General features: G+C 47.3%; 1 protein-coding gene across 1 annotated transcript in view; it reads right to left on the bottom strand.

Moving 5' to 3' along the window:
* Positions 1-4,589: 4,589 nt before the first annotated feature.
* The window catches only part of LOC118080930 (zinc finger protein 271-like), a 36,353-nt gene continuing 17,795 nt past the window's right edge, over positions 4,590-23,147 (bottom strand). The window contains exon 3 of the mRNA XM_060270874.1: positions 4,590-8,550. Within this exon, the coding sequence (XP_060126857.1) occupies positions 7,824-8,550 (727 nt within the window). The 3' untranslated portion in view covers positions 4,590-7,823. The remainder of the gene's footprint in view (positions 8,551-23,147) is intronic.

Here is a 23,147-nt window from a genome sequence, read left to right as displayed (position 1 = left end):
CACGGGGGCAGGACGGAATTTTTGGGAGGGAAACGGCAGGATATTAGGCTTCCAAGGACGGTTTGAAGAGACCTGCTGGGAAGCGCCATGTTGCGTTACGGACCAGGGAGGCCCGGGAAGCTGAGCTGGGCGCGGAAGGGCTTTTCCACGCAGCCCGGCCGCCCCCGCAAGATGGCCTCGTGCGCCGGCGGGATGAGACGTGGACGCGCCTGCAAGGGAACCCAATCGCGCGGTGCATTTTCGTGCTGCGACTGAGAGGCTGGAGGGTTTTTCTTTTTTCCTTTTCTTTTTTTAAGGCCATCGGAGCCGGTTAAGCTTGCCTCTGAGAAGCACTCTTAGGATTGAACTGCGCGTTGAGCCTGCTCCGGGCAATCGGCGGCTGAGGCTTATCATAGGATCGGTGCTCTGGAGTCCACGAGCAAAGCTGGTCTGGTTTGGTTTGGTTTGGCTATCTCCCTTTTCAGCATAAAGAATGCACCCAAAGTGACAAAAAAAGAGGGGGGAGAACACTATCCCGAATGGTAGAGACGGTTGCCTCTCGTCTTAGCCGAGTAAGATCTTCCATGAACACGGTCTTCCATGCTGCCCTTCCATTAAGCAAGGCAGCAGCTGGATAGATCAGTTGGAGTGTGACTCATTACATTCATTCATTCTCTCTCTCTATATAGGTTTCATCAACCTTGGCCCTCCAGATGTTTTTGGCCTGCAACTCCCATGATTCCTAGCTAGCAGGACCAGTGGCATAGCTGTCAAGTTTTCCCTTTTCTCGCAAGGAAGCCTATTCAGCATAAGGGAATTTCCCTTAAAGAAGGGGAGAACTCGACAGCCATGACCAGTGGTCAGGGATGATGAGAACTGTAGTCTCAAAACATATGGAGGGCCGAGGTTGAGGAAGCCTGCTCGCTCTCCCTCTCTCTGTATATATATATAGAGAGAGAGAGAGAGAGAACATGAATTGAGACCTGCTGCTTCAGTCCACAAATGCCTCTCTGCTCTCAGCCTCCCGATCTTCACAATAACCAACCAGCTGCATATGAGAAACCTACAAGCAGGACAGCCCTCTTACTCCCCACAGCAACTGGTCTTCAGAGGCCTGCTGCCTGGGATCCTGGCAATTAGAACCCATTCCTAGTACCTGTTGATAGCCTTATCTTTCATGGCTTTGTCTAATCCTCTTTTTAAAGCTGTCCCAGTTGGCAGCCACCACTGCATCTTACTACAGTGAATTCCACTGCGCAGCTGTCTGCCCTGTGAAGAAGCACATGCTTCCATCAGCCCCGGATTTCATACCGTTCAGTTCCATTGGATGACCCTGAGTTATCAGAGGAAGAAGCCCATCTACTTCCTTGACATCACACATATTTTTATAACCCTCAGTCATATCCTCCCTTTATTTATTCCCTCTCCCCAATGTTGTAATATTTCTTTGTAGGGGAGTTGCTCCAGTCCCCTAATCATTTCGATTGTCATTCCTGCACCCTTTCCAACTGTACAATATCCTTTTATTGAGAAGCAGCGTTCAGAACTGTGCACAGTACAGTATTCCAAGTGTGGTGTTGCTATAAATGGTTTTTTATGTAATTTTTATCCTGGCTCAGTTACGGAAATCCCAAACCATAATCCAGGTGGTATTACTGCTAGCACTTAAGTGTCACTGCAAAGTGGTATTAGAGTTGTGCCTTGGTTTGCAACCATTTTGGATTACAACCGTTTTGGATTACAACCACGTCAAACCCTGAAGTGTGTGTCCCTTTTTTGGGATTACAACCCTTTTTTCTTTTTCTTCTTTTCTTTTTTGAGGCCCTATTGGCGAAAGTGCGCCTTGGGTTACAACCCGTTTTGGTTTACAACCAGACCTCTGGAACGGATTGTATATTTTATTAGTGTGGGTTTTTTTAAAAAAAAAATGTTTTGTGGGACACTTTGGAGGTGGGATTAAAATATCATCTCGGTTGGCCTGTTGCATGCTTTGCCTTCCCAACCAATCACCCTAATAGCACAAGTGCCTTGAATGAAATAAATGGAGAAAGATGGTTTAAGTTATGGCCAATATGAGCGAAGCTTTGTTCAGAGCTCTGGCATCATGACTCAGCCCATAAGAGGGAGAAGTCCTAGGTGGGTTGTAAGAAAAGTCACACAGGAGATACACCCTGTGGGTGTCTTTAGCGTGGGAGAAGCTTCCCTGTCAGTTCAGCTCTGAGAACCCACAAGGGAGAAAGAGACACCATGGGTGCTCTCTATGTGGGAGACTATAAGAACATAAGAAGTTGGTCGGTTGGCATCTGTCTGTCTTGGGAGACAATGGAGACCCTTCTGGAAACCGCAGAAGGAGAAAGGGCTGTTGCGCTCAGGCCTTTTTTGCAGGCTTCCCACGGGCATCTGGTTGGCCACTGTGAGAACAGGGAGCTGGACTAGATGGGTCATTGGCCTGATCCAGCAGGACCTTTCTTAATATTCTTGTGCTCTTTTTTTTGTTGGGGAACAGGTTCCCCATCCCTGAGAGAAGAGGAAGACCTTGGACAAGAAAAGAGCAGCCTTTCAGGACCCTGGACAGGTCATTGGGTGCAGAGACTACAGTACTTGTCTGATAGCATTGCACACCCAACTGATTGCAGCACTGCCAGTTCCTGGGAAAGTGGGGAGCTTCAAGCGGCAACCTCTGAGGCTGGAGCCAAAGATTGGGTCAGTTCTGAGCTGGTCTCTCGCCCTGTGCCTACAAACAAGCATTGCAGAACACAAAGTCTCTGGGCATTGAGGGTTCTGGTGTCTTGGCAGAACCTGGAGGCTCCGCCTTTTGGGGTCCTGCCTGGTTCAACTCCGAGTTGTCAGACTCAAAGTTGGGACCATAGCTGCCAAGTCTTCCATTTTTTGCGGGAAACCCCCGTATTTTGTTACCATTTCCCGCTGTTATCCCGAATGATATTTATATCCCGTAAATTCCCCCGGATTTGGAATGCAGCTCCTGCCGGCGGCCATGTCTGAAGCGACTTCTGGTGCCCAGACATGCAGACACGGGCAGCCCGGCACTGGAAGTCACTTCTGCGCATGTCTGGACATGCGTAGAAGCGACGTCCGCTGCTGCGCCGCTGCTGATCCCAGATTTTTCAATCCGGGAGTTGGCAGCTATGGTTGGGACCTGGGTCCAGCAACCTCTGTAGCTGCCTCTCCTGACCTGGTTGGCCATATCTGGATCCTTGCACCTAGAAGATAGGAAGCTGCCATATACCAAATGGGTTGGGAGAATGCTTCTTCTTCTGACTTCGGTTTGATCTGTTGCAATGGATCAGGGCATCAGTCTCGCTTCCATTGTAGTAGAAAACCAGTCCCTCTGTAGCCCTGACCCTGTTTGTGGCACACAAGGCAACAACAGGCTTCCTGATTTCAGAGACTAGAAGGGGACTTGCATTGATAACCCCTCTGTCAACCAGGAAAACCCGTTAAATCAGTTTCCTTAGGGATGAGTGTGCCTCCAAACAAGCACTGCTGGCCTTCGTAGGCTTCATTTCAGACACTTTGTTGTTGTTTAGTCGTTTAGTCGTGCCCGACTCTTCGTGACCCCATGGACCATAGCACGCCAGGCACTCCTGTCTTGACACTTAGGGATTTGTAAAAGAAAGCTTGTTCCCTTCCCTGCATGTAGAAATTTGCCCCACATGTAGGCAAGATGATAATATTGAAGCCCATCTGGAAGGAATATTACAAACACATGCACCCCAGGCGTATACATTTGCTCTCCACTCTACCATATCCATATTTCACATGTATAAACCCCTTTCAGGTTGTTTTTTAAACAATCAAGCAGTGTATAAATGTTATGAAACAAAATGCACGGCATGGCAAGACCTTGCCAATCACATTGTAGGTAGAAATTTTGCAGTCTTTCTCTATTTCCTAGGAGTGACATAACTCCAGTGTTTATTTTTCCTTGTAGACTAGAGTCTCTCATTTCTTTAGGCTAGGAAGGTGAATGTGTTAAGCTATTGGTTTAAATGCACTTGTGACCTCATAAAAAAATTCCTTCAGTAGCACCTTAAAGACCAACTAAGTTTTTATTTTGGTATGAGCTTTCGTGTGCATGCACACTTCTTCAGATACCTGAAGTGTGCATGCACACGAAAGCTCATACCAAAATAAAAACTTAGTTGGTCTTTAAGGTGCTACTGAAGGAATTTTTTTTATTTTGCTTTGACTCAGACCAACACGGCTACCTACTTGTGACCTCATGTTTATGCTGCACCATATTATCCAGCTGATGGTTAATTTCTTTGTTGTTTTATAATAAATGGGTGCTTCTCTTGGCTACCCAAAGAAACCTTTGATGTGGTCTGAATCTACTGTTTAAACATTTTCTGAACAACCCTCAATGTGAGTCCTGCATAAGTTTCTATCTCGTTTTTCAGGGATGTGGGCGAAGGGCACACACGCTCCTAGAACTGTAGCGCAGGTTGGATCATTGATCTATTCAGTTCAGTACTGTATTGTCTGCACTGACTGGCAGCAGCTCTCCAGGGTTTCAGGCAGAAACCTCTCCTGGCCCTAGCTAGAAATGAAAGGGATTGGACCCTTGTATTGCCTGCATGCAAAGCAGACGCTCTGCCATTGAGCTGGTGCAGTGATGGCCACCAAGATGGAATCTACACGCATATATTTAAAAAACACTGTGAAAATGCCTTTTAAAAAGGTTTTGAAAAATACATTGAATTTTGCATAGCTCACTGTCGCCATCTAGTGTCACATTTGTATATTGCACTTTACAGCACATTTTAAACGTTTTGTTTGCAGCTGTGTAGATGAGTCCCAAGTTGCAGGACTTCCAGAGAAGGAAGAGGAGGAGGAAGAAGAAGAGGAGGAGAGAAAGAGAGAGAGAGAGAGAGAGAATTGGACATGTCTATGCGTGGCTACTAGCCATGACAATGGCTACCTCCAGGATCAGAGGCAGCAAACTTTGAATGCCAGCTGCTGGGGAGTCACAGCAGGAGGGGGCTACTATGCTCTTGCCCTGCTTATGGGTTTCCTGAAGGCTTCTGATTGGTCACTGCAGGAAGCAGGATGCTGGGCTAGCTGGGCTTTCAGCATGATGGAGCAGGGCTCTTCTTACAGGTACTTCCTTTCTCACTTTCTCATGAACTGTGAAGCACAGCACAAACCTCCCACTTCAAATCTGGCAACGCTTTGTAGGTTTCATCCAGATCCATGGATTTGCATTCCCCCAGCCTTGCTCAGAAGATTATGAGAATCAAAGCACACTATAAAGCACTGCATTTGTTTATTGAATGATCATACAATTTATGGTTATTTGCGACCCTTGTAAATGTTGCAAAACTCACAGCTTGCATGGCTTTTTAAAACTTAAATCTTCCAAAAAAAATGTAAGGAGTCCAGTCACATTTATCTCCCCACAAACGAAGAAGGAAGGCATAAAAACTGAAAGGGAAAACACACATACACACACAAAAAAACCACCCACACTCCAAACTGATAACATTCCTAAACAGTGTGAATGAGAACCATCACTTTAGAGAACCTGAACATATTGTATATGTTCATATTGTATATGTTCATATTGTATACAAAATATTGTATATTCTGTTCTGCTTCAGAGTGGAGTTTCATTAGTTCATTTTCTTCTAAAGTAACGGGTGCAAGAAAATATGTGCTTCAATCATTTTCATCAGTGCTCCACAGGAATGGAAACAGTTAAATTAAATGCTTTTGCACTAACTAACGTTGCTGCTGGTTTGTTTGTTCCATCCTTTAGCATCAGCATAGCAGGCAGAAGTTCAGCAGATGCTGCTTTTCCAACATGGAGATGACACAAGCTGCATGCTTTGTCTGTGATGCATTTGTTAAAGGCACTGCAGAAAGATAATGATCCTATTACTTCGACAAACATCTCTTTAATTGTTCATCTTTCACTGCTCACAGTAAGAGAAACCTACCAGTTCTCCACATAATATACTCTACATCCCCAAAGCCTCTGCAATTCCTACGGTCATCCCATCTGTATTTGCTTCGGCAAGGTCTAGGGAAGTTACTTCAGTGTAAGTGGGATTGGCATCAGGTGGCATACAGGTCCTTATCAATGCCAATGGATCAACAACAAGATGCAAGGGACAAAATGCCTGTCATTTCTGCCCTTCACCAAAGCTCTCTGCAAGCCACTTTGTTTCCAGGCCAAACTCAAGGTGCTGATGATAGTGTTTGCACTCCTAAATGGCTCAAGCCCCAAATACCTGAAAGAATCATAGAATCGTAGAGTTGGAAGAGACCACAGGGGCCATCCAGTCCAACCCCCTGCCAAGCAGGAAACACCATTAAAGCATTCCTGACATATGCCTGTCAAGCCTCTGCTTAAAGACCTCCAAAGAAGGAGACTCCACCACACTCCTTGGTAGCAAATTCCACTACCGAACAGCTCTTACTTTCAGGAAGTTCTTCCTAATGTTTAGGTGGAATCTTCTTTCTTGTAGTTAGTATGAATCCATTGCTCCATGTCCGCTTCTCTGGAGCAATAGAATCAAATAGAATAGAAAGACCGCCTTCTCCCCTACAGACCCTGGGTGTTAAGAACAGCAGACTCACAGAATCGTAGAGCTGCAAGGGATACCAAGCATCATCCTGCTCCAACCCCCTGCAATGCAAGGAATCTCAACTAAAGCATCCCTGACAGATGGCCATCCACCACCTCCCGAGGAAGACTGTTCCACTGTCAAACAGTTCTTAAGTGTCAGAAAGCTTTTCCTGATGTTTAGTCAGAATCTCCTTTCTTGTAACTCACTCCCTAGAGATGGAATTTAGAATTGCAACCCAAAGAAGGTGAGGTTAGAGAGGACGGACAGCTATACTGCTCCTGGATATAGCAAGCTGGTTTTTGATCTGGAAGAGGCGATCCCAAACTGTGGTCTGTGGACCACGAGTGATCCACACGCTTCATTCAGGTGGTCTGCAGCATGTCAACATTCAACATTTGCTGTAATTTTTAGCTGTATTTTTTTATTGTGTCTTTTATTTCTAACATTGTATATTATTGCGTTCAAATTGCAATTCAACCGAAGCAATGGAAATGCAATGGAAAAACCATTTGGCGTTTAGCACAGCACAATTGCTACAACAGGCAGAAGAAAATCAGTAGATGGTCAACCAAGACCCTAAGCAATTTTCAGGAGGTCGGCAAGGAAGTGCAGGGGCAGGTTTGGGAACCCCTGATGTACAAAGACCCCTGTCCTTCAGCTTCTGTCTTTGCTTGTTGTATAGAGTTTGGCAAATCCTTCTTTCTTAGCCTAAACTGGGAAAGCGACTTGCTAGTAACAGTCAAGAGCGTTTGCACCAGGGATTGTTCAAACCCAGCTTATCATATGAAACGGTGCAATCGAGGTGCATTGGAATACCCCAGAGGAAGGAAGACTATAGAGTTCTCATCATGAGAGTGTCCATTTCAAGTTCACCTCCTAGGATAAAGCAAGACATTCCGTGGATTCTCAGGAAGACCATTAAGAGTATCTCACGCCTTACAGTCTAAGAGGATAAAACTTATGAGCTGGTAGGTTCACAAGCACAGGTTTTCTGCAGGGATACAGTTGCCCAAAAACTGTTGTTCCAAAAGCAACAGCAATTAGATTAACCATCTTCATACAACAAGGTTAACAGCAGCAGCAGATCAAATTCTGGGAAAATCTTGGATTCTTTTAGAGACATCCCTGGTGCAGGATGGTACAACAAAGGCTACAGCAATAGACAGGAAAATGTCCACCAGCTAGACTCTCTCCTCGCCAAATGCCAGTGATGGCAATGAACCTAACTTTCCATTTCAGAACGGAAGACTTTTATTTTATAAGCACCTGCCTGGCATCCCTCTGCCCAGTATGAATTTTCTGGTGCCTTGTAAGATGTGAATTCCGATTGAAGCTCTTCCCACATTCGTGACACTCGTAAGGTTTTTCTCCTGTGTGGATTCTCTGGTGTTTAGTTAGACACGAGCTCTGGCGGAAGCTCTTCCCACACTCCAAGCAGGTGTATGGCTTCTCACCTGTGTGGATTCTCTGGTGCAGAATGAAGTCCGAGATCCCCCGATAGTTCTTCCCGCACACGGCGCACAGGTAAGGTTTCTCCCCCGTGTGGATTCTCTTGTGGACGACCAAGTGAGAGCTCTGCGTGAAACACTCGCCACACTCCCGGCAAATGTACGGTTTTTCCGCCGTGTGGATCCTCTGGTGCCTGATCAGGTGTGAGCTGACGAGGAAGCTCTTCTCACAGAAGGAGCATTCGTAAGGTTTCTCCCCCGTGTGAATCCGCTGGTGAGCCACGAGGTTGGAGCTGACACTGAAGCCTTTCCCGCACACGGGGCATTTGTAGGGCTTCTCGCCCGTGTGAATTCTCTGATGTGCGATAAGCGTCGAGCTCTGGGAGAAGCTTTTCCCGCACTCGGGGCAGGTGTAAGGCTTCTCCCCAGCGTGGATCCTCCGGTGCTTCACAAGGGCAGAGCCGTCGCTGAAGCATTTCAGACACACACGGCAGACGTAGGGCTTTTCACCGGTGTGGGTCCTCCGATGCCTTATGAGAGGGGAACACCGCTTGAAACATTTCCCGCAATCGGGGCAGTTGTAGGATTTCGCCGGCTGGGGGACCTTTTTCTTCTTCACTGCTCTCTTGCTGAGATCAAGGGCAGTCTCCTCGCGACGGGAGGACTTGCACTTCCTCTTCTTCGGCTGGCACGCCTGCGGCAATTCAGGATCGCACTGAACTGCACAGCCTTCCTCTTGATCCAGGCCTTGGGAAATGTTGGCGCCTGGTCTTTCCAGCAAAGCGTCTTGCAGAATCTCCTGCTCGGTTCTTTCCTGGAGAGATGTCTGCGCCTCGCTCTCGCTCAGCATTTTTCACCTGCTGGAAAAGAACAGATCCCCACGTCTGAGGTTTTACTCCAGATCACTTGTCCTTCATCCATTTCAGGCCCATGACACACCTTTGACCAGGGGCATTGTTTTAGAGGGTGACCCAGGGAGCCTGAAAGTCCCAGAGGGTCTTTTGCCCCAGACCCCAGAACTACTGCCCCCCCTTCCCATCTTCATTTAAACTTTTGTTTACAAGGTGTTCAGAACCACCAGAAAACACAGTGCTATTAAGTGCCATTATCATTTGTCCAGAGGTATCTATGCATAAGCATACAATAAACATTTTCCGCCCATTTCTGCCACGTGCTGTACGCCGAGTCCTTTTAGTGCCTAGCAATTCAACATGCTAAACAGAACACCAGCTATGGCTATGCTCTGCCTCCACAGTCAGAGACAGTAACGGTTCTGAATATGAAATAGCAGGAAGGGAGAGGGCCCCATGTGGCTTAGGACCCTTGTACCTACGGGACCACCTCTCCTGGTATGCCCCGTGGAGGACCTTAAGGTCCACAAATAACAACATTTTGGAGATCCCGAGCCATAAGGTGGTTAGATTGGTCTCAACTAGGGCCAGGGCCTTTTCAGTACTGGCCCCGACTTGGTGTAATGCTCTCTCTCACAGGAGACCAGGGTCCTGCAGGATTTGACATCTTTTCGCAGTGCCTGCAAGACGGAGCTGTTCCGCCTGGCCTTTGGGCTGGACTCAGTCTGACCCCTGTTTTCCTCCCATATGGTTTTGATTTGGGCTATTTTAAAATGAGACTGCATTTTAAAATTTAAAATTTAAACTGTATTTTAACCCATATTTTAATTAATTGTTTTTCTTTCTTTTACGTCTTATTGTAATTTTACTGGTGTCAGCCGCCCTGAGCCCGATTTTGACTGGGGAGGGTGGGGTATAAATAAAAAATTATTATTTATTATTATTATTATTATTATGCTCAGGTCCACAAAGGTGTATGTTTGGCCAGAGTGAACACAGGAAGCTGGACTAGAGGGGCCACTGGCACTCTTGTTATGTTGATCCAGCTGTTTATTTGTTTTTAACCCGGTCAGTGTACAAGTTCCCTCTTTTTCTTACTCTCCCTATTAATTCTAAGGACATAGTTACAGTTCAGGCATATTAGTTTTACATCCAATCCAGGTTCTCCATAAGCAAATGCTACAAAACTGAGGCTGGGTGAGGGTGGAGATGGAAATCTCTTGCAGAATTTTTATAATCTGCTAAATCGTACTGTGTCATCAATATGCATGGTGCTTCACAAAGCACAAGCAAGTAAAATCCCTGCCTGGAGGAGCCCACAATTTGAAATTCAACCTAGAGGAAACAGCAGAGAGAAAGGGAGGGAGGAGTTATAAACCGGGGAAATAGTGGCATAATGGGTCAGGGCGTCTGGCTGTTAACCAGAAGGTTGGTGGCCGCTGGGGCAGCTGTGGGCAAAAGATCTCTGCATTGCAGGGGGTTGGACTAGATGACCCTTGGGGGTCCCATCCAACTCTACAATGCTAGGATTCTAGGCATTCGTTTGTGTCATGCATATTTAGGCTCAGGCGTAAGGAAAGCCAAGTTCAACCCCTCCAGCTCCATCACAAAGCTGTCTCAGCCTAAGCTTCCTCACAGGGTTGTTGTTGAGGACAAAATGAGGAGAGAACATAAAGTCACCTTATGTTGAGTGAGACCGGCTAGCTCCATAAAGCTCATTAGTGTCTACTCTGACTGGCAGTGACTCTTCCAGACCTTCCTGGAGATGTCAGGGGCTGAACCTGGCTGGGGACCTTCCACCTGAAAAGCAGGGGTCCTGCCCACTGAGTGACAGCCCTTTCTCACATATGGCACTTTGAGCTCCTTGGAAGAAAGGGAGGCTAGAAATGTGACAAAGAAGGGAAGTGTCCCAATATCTCAGCCGGGATAGCTCAGCTGGGATAGCTCAGTTGGCCAGAGCGTGGTGCTGATAATGCCAAGGTTGCAGGTTCAATCCCCATGTGGGACAGCTGCATATTGCAGGCGGGTTGGACTAGATGATCCTCGGGTCCCTTCCAACTCTATATAATTCTATGGCTTTTCTCACACTGCCAGGAAGGCAGGCTGCACCTGGCAAAACTCCTTTTCCTTCTCTACATCTGTTCACCCCACAGAATGTTCCTTAGTGAATGGCTGGGTGGGGGGGGGAGAAGGGGGCTTTTGCACCTTTAACAGCAGCGCAGAAAAGGCAATTGCAGCAGCTGTAGCCATGTCATCTGCTGACATTCCCTCCGCTACACAACTGTTAAAGGTGCAGGAGCCCCTTTCCTGCGTCTCCTCGCCCCGAGATCCCTGCCCTGAAGCGACCTACTCGTACCCATGGACAGTGGCACCCCCGGTCCCTCTCCGCCCAATTCCTCCTTTGTCCGTTCATTCCCCACAAGTGGTGCAGCGAGCGGTCTGCTTCAAGAAGTACGGGAGCGAGCGGCGGAGCCGGTCGATTCCTTGACTGGAAGACCATCGCGACGAGACCCCCCACCCCCAGCCCATCCGGCTGCAGCGCGTTTCCCAAAGAATGGTGCGGCGAGAATCACGAGCCCAACCTGCCCGGGATCCCTCGCCTCCCTCCTCCACTCCTCGAGTGCCGGGAGATGCCCGCCCCGTCTCACCCCACCCCCACCACCCCAGGATGCAACGAGTTCGGGGGGGGGGGAGAAGAAAAGCGTTTTTTCCTTGCCTTGGGTGGGGGTGGGACCCTCGCCAAGTCTCCCTCTTCTCCTGCCGCATTTACCGCGAATGTCGCTCCAGCTGCTCAGGGGTTAAAGAGCCGTAGATCTCTCCCCTCCCCCCCCCGCGGGGATGTGGGAGGAAGGAGGAGAGAGAGAGCCAGTCTCCCGATCTCCCTCGGGCTCTGGAAAGCCAGGGATGGAGGATGGGGGGGGGGAGCAGCTGAGGAGCCAAGGGGTCCTTTTGGAAGGAGAGGGATATTGTTTTGGCCCCTCTCCAAAAGCGGCCCCAGCGCTGGGTCACTTGAGCGCACCCGGCCGTGCGCCTTGCGCGCAACCTCGCCAGCAGCGCCTCGGGAGCCCAGCAGCCTCGATCCGCTCCTCGCCCCTCTCTCGCCCCCGCGTCGTCCGCTCCCGCAGCTGCTCCTCCCACTCGGGCGCTGGGCTCCTGCCCCTTCCTGCCGGCTGTCCATTCCCGATTGCAACCCGGCCAAGCTCCTCGTCTTTCCGAGCCGAGAGAAAGAGGAAGAGGACACCTTGGCGCGCGCCCCGAAGAGGGCGCACCAACTTTGGGCGCACGTGCGCCTTTAAGAAGACGAACCCCCCCCACACACACCCCAGCCTGTATTAACGCACAAAGCCAGGCTCTCCCCACCCCCACCCCCAGCAAATGACGCAGGGAGCAGTGTAGGAAAAGCTTTCCACGTTAGGATAATTTTCTCTCTCTGTGTGTGAGAGAGAGTCCGGCTCGGCAAGAAAGTTGCAACCAACCGCATGAGTGCCTTTTGGTCATTCAATCTAAAGAGACCAGATATTTGGGCATGAACAGAGGCTGCTAGACAAGCATTATTTGTGGGGATGTGTGTGCTCTTTTATTTTTGGTCATTTTAATGTCCCGTCTTTTCCCCAGACTGGGTTAACACGGATAAAATACAAACAGCCAAAAAGCAATTAGAATCGTAAAGTCGGGAGGGATCCCAAGGGTCATCTAGTCCAACCCCCTGAAATGCAGGGATCTCAACTGAAGCATCCATGACAGATGGCCATCCAACCTCTGCTCCAAGGAAGGAGAGTCCACCACCTCCAAAGGGAGTCTGTTCCACTGTCGACCCAGAAAGTTATTCCATAATGTTAAACCATAATCTCTTCTTGTAAACTCTAACAGAATTAAATTTAACAGAATTAAAGCAACTCTCTGGAAATGCAGATAATGAAAACAGTGAGGTGTTAAAAGTTCTTTCCTTTAAAAGCTGTCAGTTCCCAAAGGCCTGTTGGAACAAAGCAGTCTGCGCCTTCCAGTGGAAGAACAAAAAGGGAGTCAGTCTAGTTTCTTTAGGGAAGGACTTCCAAAGCCTGGAAGCAGCCACCAAGAAGGCTCTGTCCTGCATGTCTGTGAGGATGATGATGATAATTATCATTATCATTATTATTATTAATTTATTTATTTATACCCTGCCCATCTGGCCGGGTTCCCCCAGCCACTCTGGGCGGCTTCCAACAAAATATTAAAATACAGAAATCCACCAAACATTAAAAGCTTCCCTAAACAGGGCTGCTCCCCTGCAGATGGGCCTCCCCTGCAGATTTCAGAGACTGAGCAGCTTTGTATGGGAGAATATGGTATTTCATGCAGCCTGGGCCTGCCCTATGCCTTCCAGCCTTGGAATTCCTGTTATGGAGCAAGGAGTTGGGATAGAGGTTGTACAAGACACACTTCCAGTTTGATAATGTGGTGGTGTCTGTTCTTCAAGGGCCAGAGTTTCCATATCTCAGAATATAGGGTCTCTTTCTTTCTTTCTTTCTTTCTTTCTTTCTTTCTTTCTTTCTTTCTTTCTTTCTTTCTTTCTTTCTTTCTAAACTGCCCTCCAACCAAATGTATCCAAGGGGCATGCACACAAAAAAACAAGAACAATAAAATAAATTGGTAGAGAAAGCTGTGATAAAAGAGGAGGAGTTTGGATTTGATATCCCGCTTTATCACTACCCAAAGGAGTCTCAAAGCGGCTAACATTCTCCTTTCCCTTCCTCCCCCACAACAAACACTCTGTGAGGTGAGTGGGGCTGAGAGACTTCAGAGAAGTGTGACTAGCCCAAGGTCACCCAGCAGCTGCATGTGGAGGAGCGGGGAATCGAACCCAGTTCCCCAGATTATGAGTCTAACGCTCTTAACCACTACACCACACTGTCAGTCAGTAGAGCATGAGACACTTAATCTCAGGGTTGTGGGTTCGAGACACACATTGGACAAAAGATTCATTGCAAAATGTTGGAGTAAATGACCTTCTTGGTCCCTTCCAACTCTACAATTCTGTGATCCAGTGATTTAGGGGGGGGAATACTTGCAAGGGTTGCTCCTCCCCTATGTCTCAGTCAGGATGTTAAGATCTGCATATGGGATTTCTCCCTGGGTATATGGGTGTACATTCTTATATATAGCTAGCGAAGTTTTTTCTGGCATGAGACAAAGGTGAAGGGAGAGGGGACTTCACTTGCTTGATGTTGCAGCCCTGTGCCCACTTACCTGGGAGTAAGCCCCATTGAACTCGGTGGGACTTACTTCTGAGTAGACATACATGGGATTGCACTGTACATCCTGCATATCTTAAATATTTCAAGGGGGGGTCATTTTAACAGGTGACAGCTCCTAACCTATTGCAGGTACCATTAAGCAGGCACCTCTAACCCCATTAATTAATTAATTAATTATACCCCGCCCATCTGGCTGGGTTTCCCCAGCCACTCTGGGCGGCTTCCATCAGAAAAATAAAACACAATGATCTATTAAACATTAAAAGCCTCCCTAAACAGGGCTGCCTTCAGGTGTCCTCTAAAAGTCTGGTAGTTGTTTTTCTCTTTGACGTCTGATGGGAGGACGTTCCACAGGGCAGGCGCCACTACCGAGAAGGCCCTCTGTCTTAGTTCCCTGCAACTTGGCTTCTCGCAATGAGGGAACCGCCAGAAGGCCCTTGGTACTGGACCTCAGTGTCTGGGCAGAACGATGGAGGTGGAGACACTCCATAAAGCCCTCTGTCGAGTCACCCAAGTTTTTCATCTCCTCCCCCCAAAAATGGGGGGGGGCTTTCTTCTTACTCTCACCCTTCTTTTTTGATGCTTCTGTGTAAAAGTAAAAAAATGGAAATCTACCCAGCTTAAAATCTTGTTTTATTTTATTTTTTAAAACCTTGCATTTTTATCCTCTGCACACACATAGAGGGGGTTTTCTCCAGGTCAGCAGTGCAGGTATCCGAACCCCCCACCCTCATCAACAATCTGTCCATCACGCTTTGCACTCTTTCATTTCTGTCCCTTTACTTTAAGAAATTTCTGCAGAACTGACGCAGCTAATGGAAAAGCCTTCCTGCGAGGAAAACCTTTTATCACCACCTGCCAGCCGACAACCCCACCCTAGAAGGTCTATAAAACTCCCTCCATCCCACTGTTAGGCCTCTTCTAGAAGACCCTGAGCTAGAAGAGAAGCCAGCAGAAAACAGTAGTGGCTATAGAGAGGGGGAAATCAGACTGAGGTGAGTGAGATATTATTACCTGCTCCTTATTTAAGAGCCTCTGAAAGGAGGTGCTGTTTTCTAACTTTGCCTATTGTTGCTGATGCTCTGAATGAATCGTTCCTTCTGCACGTTTTCCTAAGGGAACCCAAAGACAAACTGGGAGTTTCTTTGCTTGCTTCAAACCATTTTGAATATTGCGTTTCAATTGTTGTGACCTGCGAAGGACAGGTAATAAAAATAGTAGCTTATATTAACGCTTTCTCCTCTGGGCCCTGTGTTCCATGGCTGCTTCATTCTTAAGGCACTGCGGTTTGGTGTGTGTGTGCCCCCCCCTCTGTTCCTGCACTCTGAATTTTTTATCATAAAGGCCTTGACTTTTCTGCTTCAGGAATGCAGGAAGTTATTTTCTACTGAGTCAGATCCCTGGTCCATCTGCAGCTCTCCAGGATTTCAGACGGGGCTCTCCCCTTAGTCCTACTTGGAGATGCTGGGGGTTGAAACTGGAATATTCTGCATGTGTAAAAAAAAAAACCAAACAGATGCCCGTCCACTGAATTATGGCCCATCCCTTTAATTTTTTTTATAAGGTTGGGGCAGTATTAGCAGAAGGCGAAGCGATAGTGAGGTACATATGTCAGTAGTGGAGAGGGACACCCCCTTTCTCTCTCTCTCTCTCTCTCCCCCCCTCTCCTTATCCATTCAATATTTGTAACACACACACAAAGCTTATGCCCCTACCCGTCTATTCTAGCATGCAAATGCCCCCATACACTCCCACGTAAGTTTGCACCATCTTTAGTCATAATTTCATTCGTTCTCGTTCACCCTTTTCCAAACTGCCTCTTTGTTCAGCTTGCAAACTGATTTGTTTGCCACAGTGTTTGTGGGGAGGTTTGATAGCTCGCTTTCCTGTGCGTTTTCCTATTGCAAAAAAAAAAAGTTCAGTTTTGAAAGGAAGCGGCTTGGTTGCGCAAGAGCGCCAAATCAGCTTCTGTTGCCCGTCATCCACGGTTGGTCTTAAAGGGCTAGCAGCCTCCTACACGACAAAATGACTGCTCTCTGCTCCTCACTTGCCCCCTGCTCAGGTGGTGAGAGCAACACTCATCAGCAGAGAAGCGCTGGTGGTAGATGGGGCTTGGGGGCGCTTGGGGGTAAAGCAAATATTTCCCATTCTGGTTCAAAGGGGCTCCTGTGCTTTTAACAGCTTGGCCTCGATAGCAGAAATGCTTCCTGCAATCTACAGAGCGGGAAGGCGATGTTATGCTTCGATCCTGCTTGCAGATTTTCCTTAGGAATCTGGTTAGCGGTTTTGAGAACAGGACGCTGGAATAGATGGGCCAAAGACCTGATCCAGCAGGGCTCTTAAGTTATTGGTAAACGTGAAAAGTGCTTGTTTCCAACAGACAATGCCTTGCCCCCCAACTCTAGATTGTTGTTGTTTAGTCGTTTAGTCGTGTCCGACTCTTCGTGACCCCATGGACCAGAGCACGCCAGGCACTCCTGTCTTCCACTGCCTCCCGCAGTTTGGTCAAACTCATGTTCGTAGCTTCGAGAACACTGTCCAGCCATCTTGTCCTCTGTCGTCCCCTTCTCCTAGTGCCCTTAATCTTTCCTAACATCAGGGTCTTTTCCAAGGATTCTTCTCTTCTCATGAGGTGGCCAAAGTATTGGAGCCTCAGCTTCAGGATCTGTCCTTCCAGTGAGCACTCAGGGCTGATTTCCTTCAAAATGGATAGGTTTGATCTTCTAGCAGTCCATGGGACTCTCAAGAGTCTCCTCCAGCACCATAATTCAAAAGCATCAATTCTTCGGCGATCAGCCTTCTTTATGGTCCAGCTCTCACTTCCATACATCACTACTGGGAAAACCATAGCTTTAACTATACGGACCTTCGTCGGCAAGGTGATGTCTCTGCTTTTTAAGATGCTGTCTAGGTTTGTCATTGCTTTTCTCCCAAGAAGCAGGCGTCTTTTAATTTCGTGACTGCTGTCACCATCTGCAGTGATCAAGGAGCCCAAGAAAGTAAAATCTCTCACTGCCTCCATTTCTTCCCCTTCTATTTGCCAGGAGGTGATGGGACCAGTGGCCATGATCTTGGTTTTTTTGATGTTGAGCTTCAGACCATATTTTGCGCTCTCCTCTTTCACCCTCATTAAAAGGTTCTTTAATTCCTCCTCGCTTTCTGCCATCAAGGTTGTGTCATCTGCATATCTGAGGTTGTTGATATTTCTTCCGGCAATCTTAAATTCCGGCTTGGGATTCAACTCTAGATAAATCTAGATAAATGGGGAGCCTAAATAAAAGGGGAAGACGTGTATGGGTTGGCATATGCACTTGTGGGGATTGGGACCCACAGAACTCATGGAAGCGATCTATTGGCTTCTTAAAGAGCTTCTCTTGCCCGTCACTTCTAATAAACTCCACAGTATTGTCGGAGAGAGAGGTTTGGGAGATTCTTACTCTCTTAGTGGAATTAGCACAATGGTGATTGCTCCAAACACATTAAAACTTGTTTAGATTTTTATCACCCTCACCCACCTTTAAACAAACGTTCCCCTCAAAAATATTTAGGCTAGAATAAATCACAGAAACTCAACTTTGGAAATACAAGTTACAGCAAACAAGTATCCACGCATTGGCAGTAAAATAAAGGTGGTGGTTCCAAATGACTTGGAAAGAACTTGGTTCCATTACAAAATGATCATGCAGTCTTTGCGTTAACAAAGATGCAGACTATAAAAATATTTTCTACAGTTTTCATTCACTTGCAGCTGGGAGCTTTGTAGCACCATTGAAGAAGGGCAGAGAGCCAGAAAGGTGCTTGGTGGGGGGAGCCTGCTAAGCTACACCCACTGGCACCTTGAGCTCAGGACTCAGGTTAACTTTTCCAGGAATGCAAGTGAGTCAGTCATTGTATATTACAACAAATATTGAAATAACCATGTGGTTATTTCACTAGCTCCTAATCTGCATGTATAGCTCACTGGGAGTACTTCTTTCTCCAAAGGTTTAGCTGAAGAGGAGAGGTAATTCCACATACGCATGGAATCATTCTGTTTAAGGTTGCAAAGGAAGCTGCCTTATACAGAATCAGCTGAGAGTTGTCTACACTGACCGGCAGGTGCCTCTCTAGGGCTTTGGATAGGGGACATTCCTAGCCCTATCAGGAGATGCTAGAGATTGAACCTGGAGTCCTTCCTCTCCCAGGTTCCTTGAAGACTGAAGCTGACAGTCTTTAAACACTTGTGCCTCTACCAATTACCAAATGGGTTGAAACCAAGGAGCTGAAACTTTCCCTTCCTTGATCAGTGTTGGAGAAGGCTTCACTTGATGGATTTCTATCTATTGGGAAGCTCCAGTAGGGGAAGAAGGCAATGCCTGCAATTTCCTCTCCTGTTCTCTGGTTCTTGAATTGCATACAGATTCCCTCTTCTTGTTTATCCACCCCCATTGTTCATCGCGGACACTGTTTTCCAGCACCAAGGGCCTTCTGACGGTTCCCTCACTGCAAGAAGTGAAGTTGCAGGGAACCAGGCAGAGGGCCTTCTCGGTGGTAGCACCTGTCCTGTGGAACGCCCTCCCATCAGATATCAAGGAGATGAGTAACTATTTAACCTTTAGAAGACATCTGAAGGCAGTCCTGTATAGGGAAGCTTTTTTTAAAAAAATGTTTTATTACGTTTTTATATGCATTGGAAGCCGTCCAGAGTGGCTGGGACAACCGTATCTGATGGGCAGGGTACAAATAAACTGTCGTTGCTGCTGTTATTTATTAATTTTTCACAAAGGAAAAAAGGAAGGAAACTTTGCAAATGTTGACATAAACCAGGTTACTATCACATACACAGCCCAACAAGACAACGACAAGAACCCACCAACAGCATACGAATCAATCTGGCTAACCTGATTCGAAAACACCCACCCACCCCACTCACACACGAAAACAAAGTTCACCACAGCCAACCACAAACAAGCAACCACACCCTGGGCAAACCCCAACTTCTCTCGCCACCAAAGGAACACAAGCGAATAGCACAAATGACGCTGACACAAAACCCCACACATACATTCAGCAAATTAGAAACATCACCTCCTGACCCCACCCCCCCTCGCCTTCCCCCCTCCACCTTTTCTTCCTAATGTAACCCTATAAGGCAGGCATCCCCAAACTGTGGCCCTCCAGATGTTTTTGGCCTACAACTCCCATGATCCCTAGCTAACAGGACCAGTGGTCAGGGATGATGGGAATTGCAGTCCAAAACATCTGGAGGGCCGAAGTTTGGGGATGCCCTGCCCTAATGTCTCAACAAATGAAACTGACCTATGGAAAAAATGTAACTTGAAAAAAGAGAGATTGTGGCGCATACCTTTGTAAACCAAGAAAACTTTAATAAACTTTAATGGCAAGAGAAAGTAATCGGTTACAATGATTTGGCTAAATTGACGAATTCGATAAGGGGTGGTTCAAATAAAAAATTTAATGATAATTGGGAAAAATTTGGAATATATTTAAAAGAACTTGGGTTTGAAACATGTCTTTTGTAGAACTTCCAGGAGGAAAATTAATGGAAGCAGTAGGAAAGTAAATAATTTTGAAGTCAGGATGGAAGAGAAGGGGAAGTCGATTTATAGAGAAGATGTAAATACTGAATTGAAGATGTATAAGATAAGCTGACAAGACATCAGAGAAGATAGAATAAGTTTGGTTTGAATTTGAATGGTCATTTACCGATTTATTTATTTTTTTGTGTGTATATTTTAAGAGGCTGTTTTGTTTTATACTATGTTCAATTTTTATTTTAAAAATTAATAAAGTTTGTTTTTAAAACTATAAAAAGAAAACTTTAATAAAATATTATATAAAATAAATAAATAAAACAGGTTACTATTTCAATTGTTTTGTTCTGTGAGACCTCTGGGTATAGGGCACTATATAAATTCTAATAATATTAATTAATTAATTAATTGACTTCCCATCCTTCCCTATAATTTCAGTGAACAATGGAGCCCCCTAACACTGAAGCCAGAGGGCAGCCCAGCTACAAGGCAGAGGCAGAGGCCGCCATTCTTTCCATAGCCCAGCCAGCCGAGAAGAGCTACCAGTGCCTGGAATGTGGGAAGAGCTTCCGGCGGGGCCCAAGCCTCTTGACCCACCAGAGGATCCACACCGGCGAGAGGCCCTACCAGTGCCTGAACTGTGAGAAGTGCTTCACTCAGCAGTCGAGCCTCACCATTCACCTGAGAATCCACACAGGGGAGACCCCTTACCGCTGCCCTCAGTGCGGGAGGTGCTTCCGCCAGAGTTCGAACCTCCTCAAGCATAAGCAGCTCCACGCGGGGGTCAGGCCCCACCTGTGCTCGGAGTGCGGGAAATGCTTTGCCCAGCGCTCCAACCTCCTCATTCACCAGAGAATCCACACCGGCGAGATGCCTTACCTGTGCTCCGAGTGCGGGCAAACTTTCAGGCAGCACCGGAGCCTGCTCATCCACCAGCGGAGCCACGAGGGCGGCGCGGCCTACGGCTACGAGTGCCCCGAGTGTGGGAAGAGCTTCGCGCAGAGCTCCGACCTTGTGAAGCACCTGCGAGTCCACACCGGGGAGATGCCTTACAGCTGCCTCCACTGTGGGAAGAACTTCCGGTACGTCTCCAACCTCAACAGGCACCGGAGGACGCACACGGGCGAGAAGCCCCACGCTTGCCGCCAGTGCGGCGAGTGTTTCAGCCACCTGTCCAGCCGGAACACGCATGAGAGGACCCACACCGGCGAGAGGCCGTACGGCTGCCCCGAGTGTGGCAAGAAGTTCATTTCCAGCTCCAAGCTGGCCAGGCACCTGAGGATCCATGCCAAGAAGCCGCCTTTCCTCTGCAACGAGTGTGACAAAGGCTTCTTCCACCGCCTCGCCCTCAAAAGACATCTGGACCTCCACAAAGCAGCTGTTCCAAAAGGAAAGGGGAGTAAGAGAACCAGAAGACTTTGCTAAATGCCACCAACCCAGGTAACTTGGTGTGTGTGTATTTATACCACAAGCAGGGTGTTTTTTTTAACTGGGCGCGATAAAAATGGTAGTAATAATAATTAATAATAAAAAATTATTAATTATAATCTGCCCATCTGGCTGGGTTTCCCCAGCCACTCTGGGCGGCTCCCAACAGAATATTAAAAACATCAAACATTAAAAACTTCCCTAAACAGGGCTGCCTTCAGATGTCTTCTAAAAGTCAGATAGTTGTTTATTTCCTTGACATCTGATGGGAGGGCGTTCCACAGGGCGGGCGCCACTACCGAGAAGGCCCTCTGCCTGGTTCTAAGAGAACCCTGTTCTAAGAGAGTCCTCTGCCATTCTAAGAGAAAGAAGGAGGTGTTCATGGTGAGTTCCGGCACCCTTTTTTCCCTAGAAAAATAGCACTGTCTGCAATTAGAGAGGGCCCAGAGACCTTAACAGAGAATTTTTAACATCCTCCCTAATCTCCAGTCCCCTAGATTTTGAGGGAGGAACCACATTCCTTAGATCTAGCCTTATACTGATATGCTTGTAGTATACACAGAAGGGTTCATGGCAAACAGATGGTACATATAACAGGTTGTTTGCAAACCGAGCCTGTTGCGGCACAGTCACTGAATGCTGGATGTTGCCACATGGTTATTAAAAACATGATAAAACATCAAACATACATGAAAAACTTATCTTCTAAAAGTCAGGTGGTTGTTTATTTCCTTGACATCTGATGGGAGGGCATTCCACAGGGCGGGAATGGAACTGCCAGAAGGTCCTTGGAGCTGGACCTCAGTGTCCGGGCTGAACGATGCGGGTGGAGACGCTTCTTCAGGTATACTGGGCCGAGGCCGTTTAGGGCTTTAAAGGTCAACATCAGCCCCCTGAATTGTGCTCGGAAACGTACTGGGAGCCAGTGTAGCTTAATGCTTCCTCGACAGAAAGGGTGTGATCCAGGGGGTGGGGCTGCATCAGTCATGCAGTTGCAGGAGATTTGCTCCAATTTCTTTTTCTCATTTGTCATGTGCACTGGCTGGCTCTGCATTAGCAAGAGCAAAAGCTACAGAAGCATTTCCATTGTTGGCGATGTTGAGAATAGTTGCTTGGAACCCCAACTTCTTGTTCTACTTGACTTAGCAACTTTCCCACCTGATTATTATCAATCGGGCCCTAAATCCATAATCTGTATTACAGGTCACTCCAAAAGTTGGTGTGGGGAGATTTGCTAACGTGCACAGCTCTTAAAGGGGTAGGGTCAATGACTGTTTTTCACCATCATAACTGAATGGCTCTTCCTTGAGAGCCAGTGTGGTGTAGTGGTTAAGAGCAGTAGACTCATAATCTGGGGAACCGGGTTCGCGTCTCTGCTCCTCCACATGCAGCTGCTGGGTGACCTTGAGCTAGTCACACTTCTCTGAAGTCTCTCAGCCTCACTCACCTCACAGAGTGTTTGTTGTGGGGGAGGAAGGGAAAGGAGAATGTTAGCCGCTTTGAGACTCCTTCGGGTAGTGATAAAGTGGGATATCAAATCCAAACTCTCCTTCTTCCTCTAGTTTAAAGAGGTGCCCAATGTGGCACCCTGTTGAAATGTTGTTGGGCTATATCACCCCTGATCACTGGCCACAGCAGCCAGGGTTGATGGGAGTCGTAGTCCACATTTCAACACCATATTGGCTGCTCCTGCTCTAGTCTGTCCTTGCCATCGGTACTGGGTTGGTTTTGTAAACTGAAGTTCCGCCATCTTTGTGGCTTGCTTGTGAGGTTCTGGAGGCATCTAAGCGGCTGTTCCAAAATGGAATGCTCAGCTAGAAAGATCCCGCTGTGCAATTGTTGCTCTTTATCTCTCAACAGAGTCTCTGAAGAATTGTCTTTGTGGGGGACCCCGAAGTTGTTCTGGATTCTGCAGGTCTTCAGAGCCCCACTTGCAGTTTCTTTCAGCACTTGCTTGCTTGCAAAAATAAACACACCCCTGCCTCCTCCAGGTAGGAACTTGATGAGTTATTGAGGTCTATCCAGAATCCCTTTCTCCAGTTAACTCTTGGCATGTACTATTGTTGAAGGTGATTGGAAA

Source organism: Zootoca vivipara, chromosome 2, assembly GCF_963506605.1.
Source record: "Zootoca vivipara chromosome 2, rZooViv1.1, whole genome shotgun sequence".
Taxonomy (NCBI): domain Eukaryota; kingdom Metazoa; phylum Chordata; class Lepidosauria; order Squamata; family Lacertidae; genus Zootoca; species Zootoca vivipara.
This window is presented reverse-complemented; position numbering and strand designations above follow the sequence as displayed.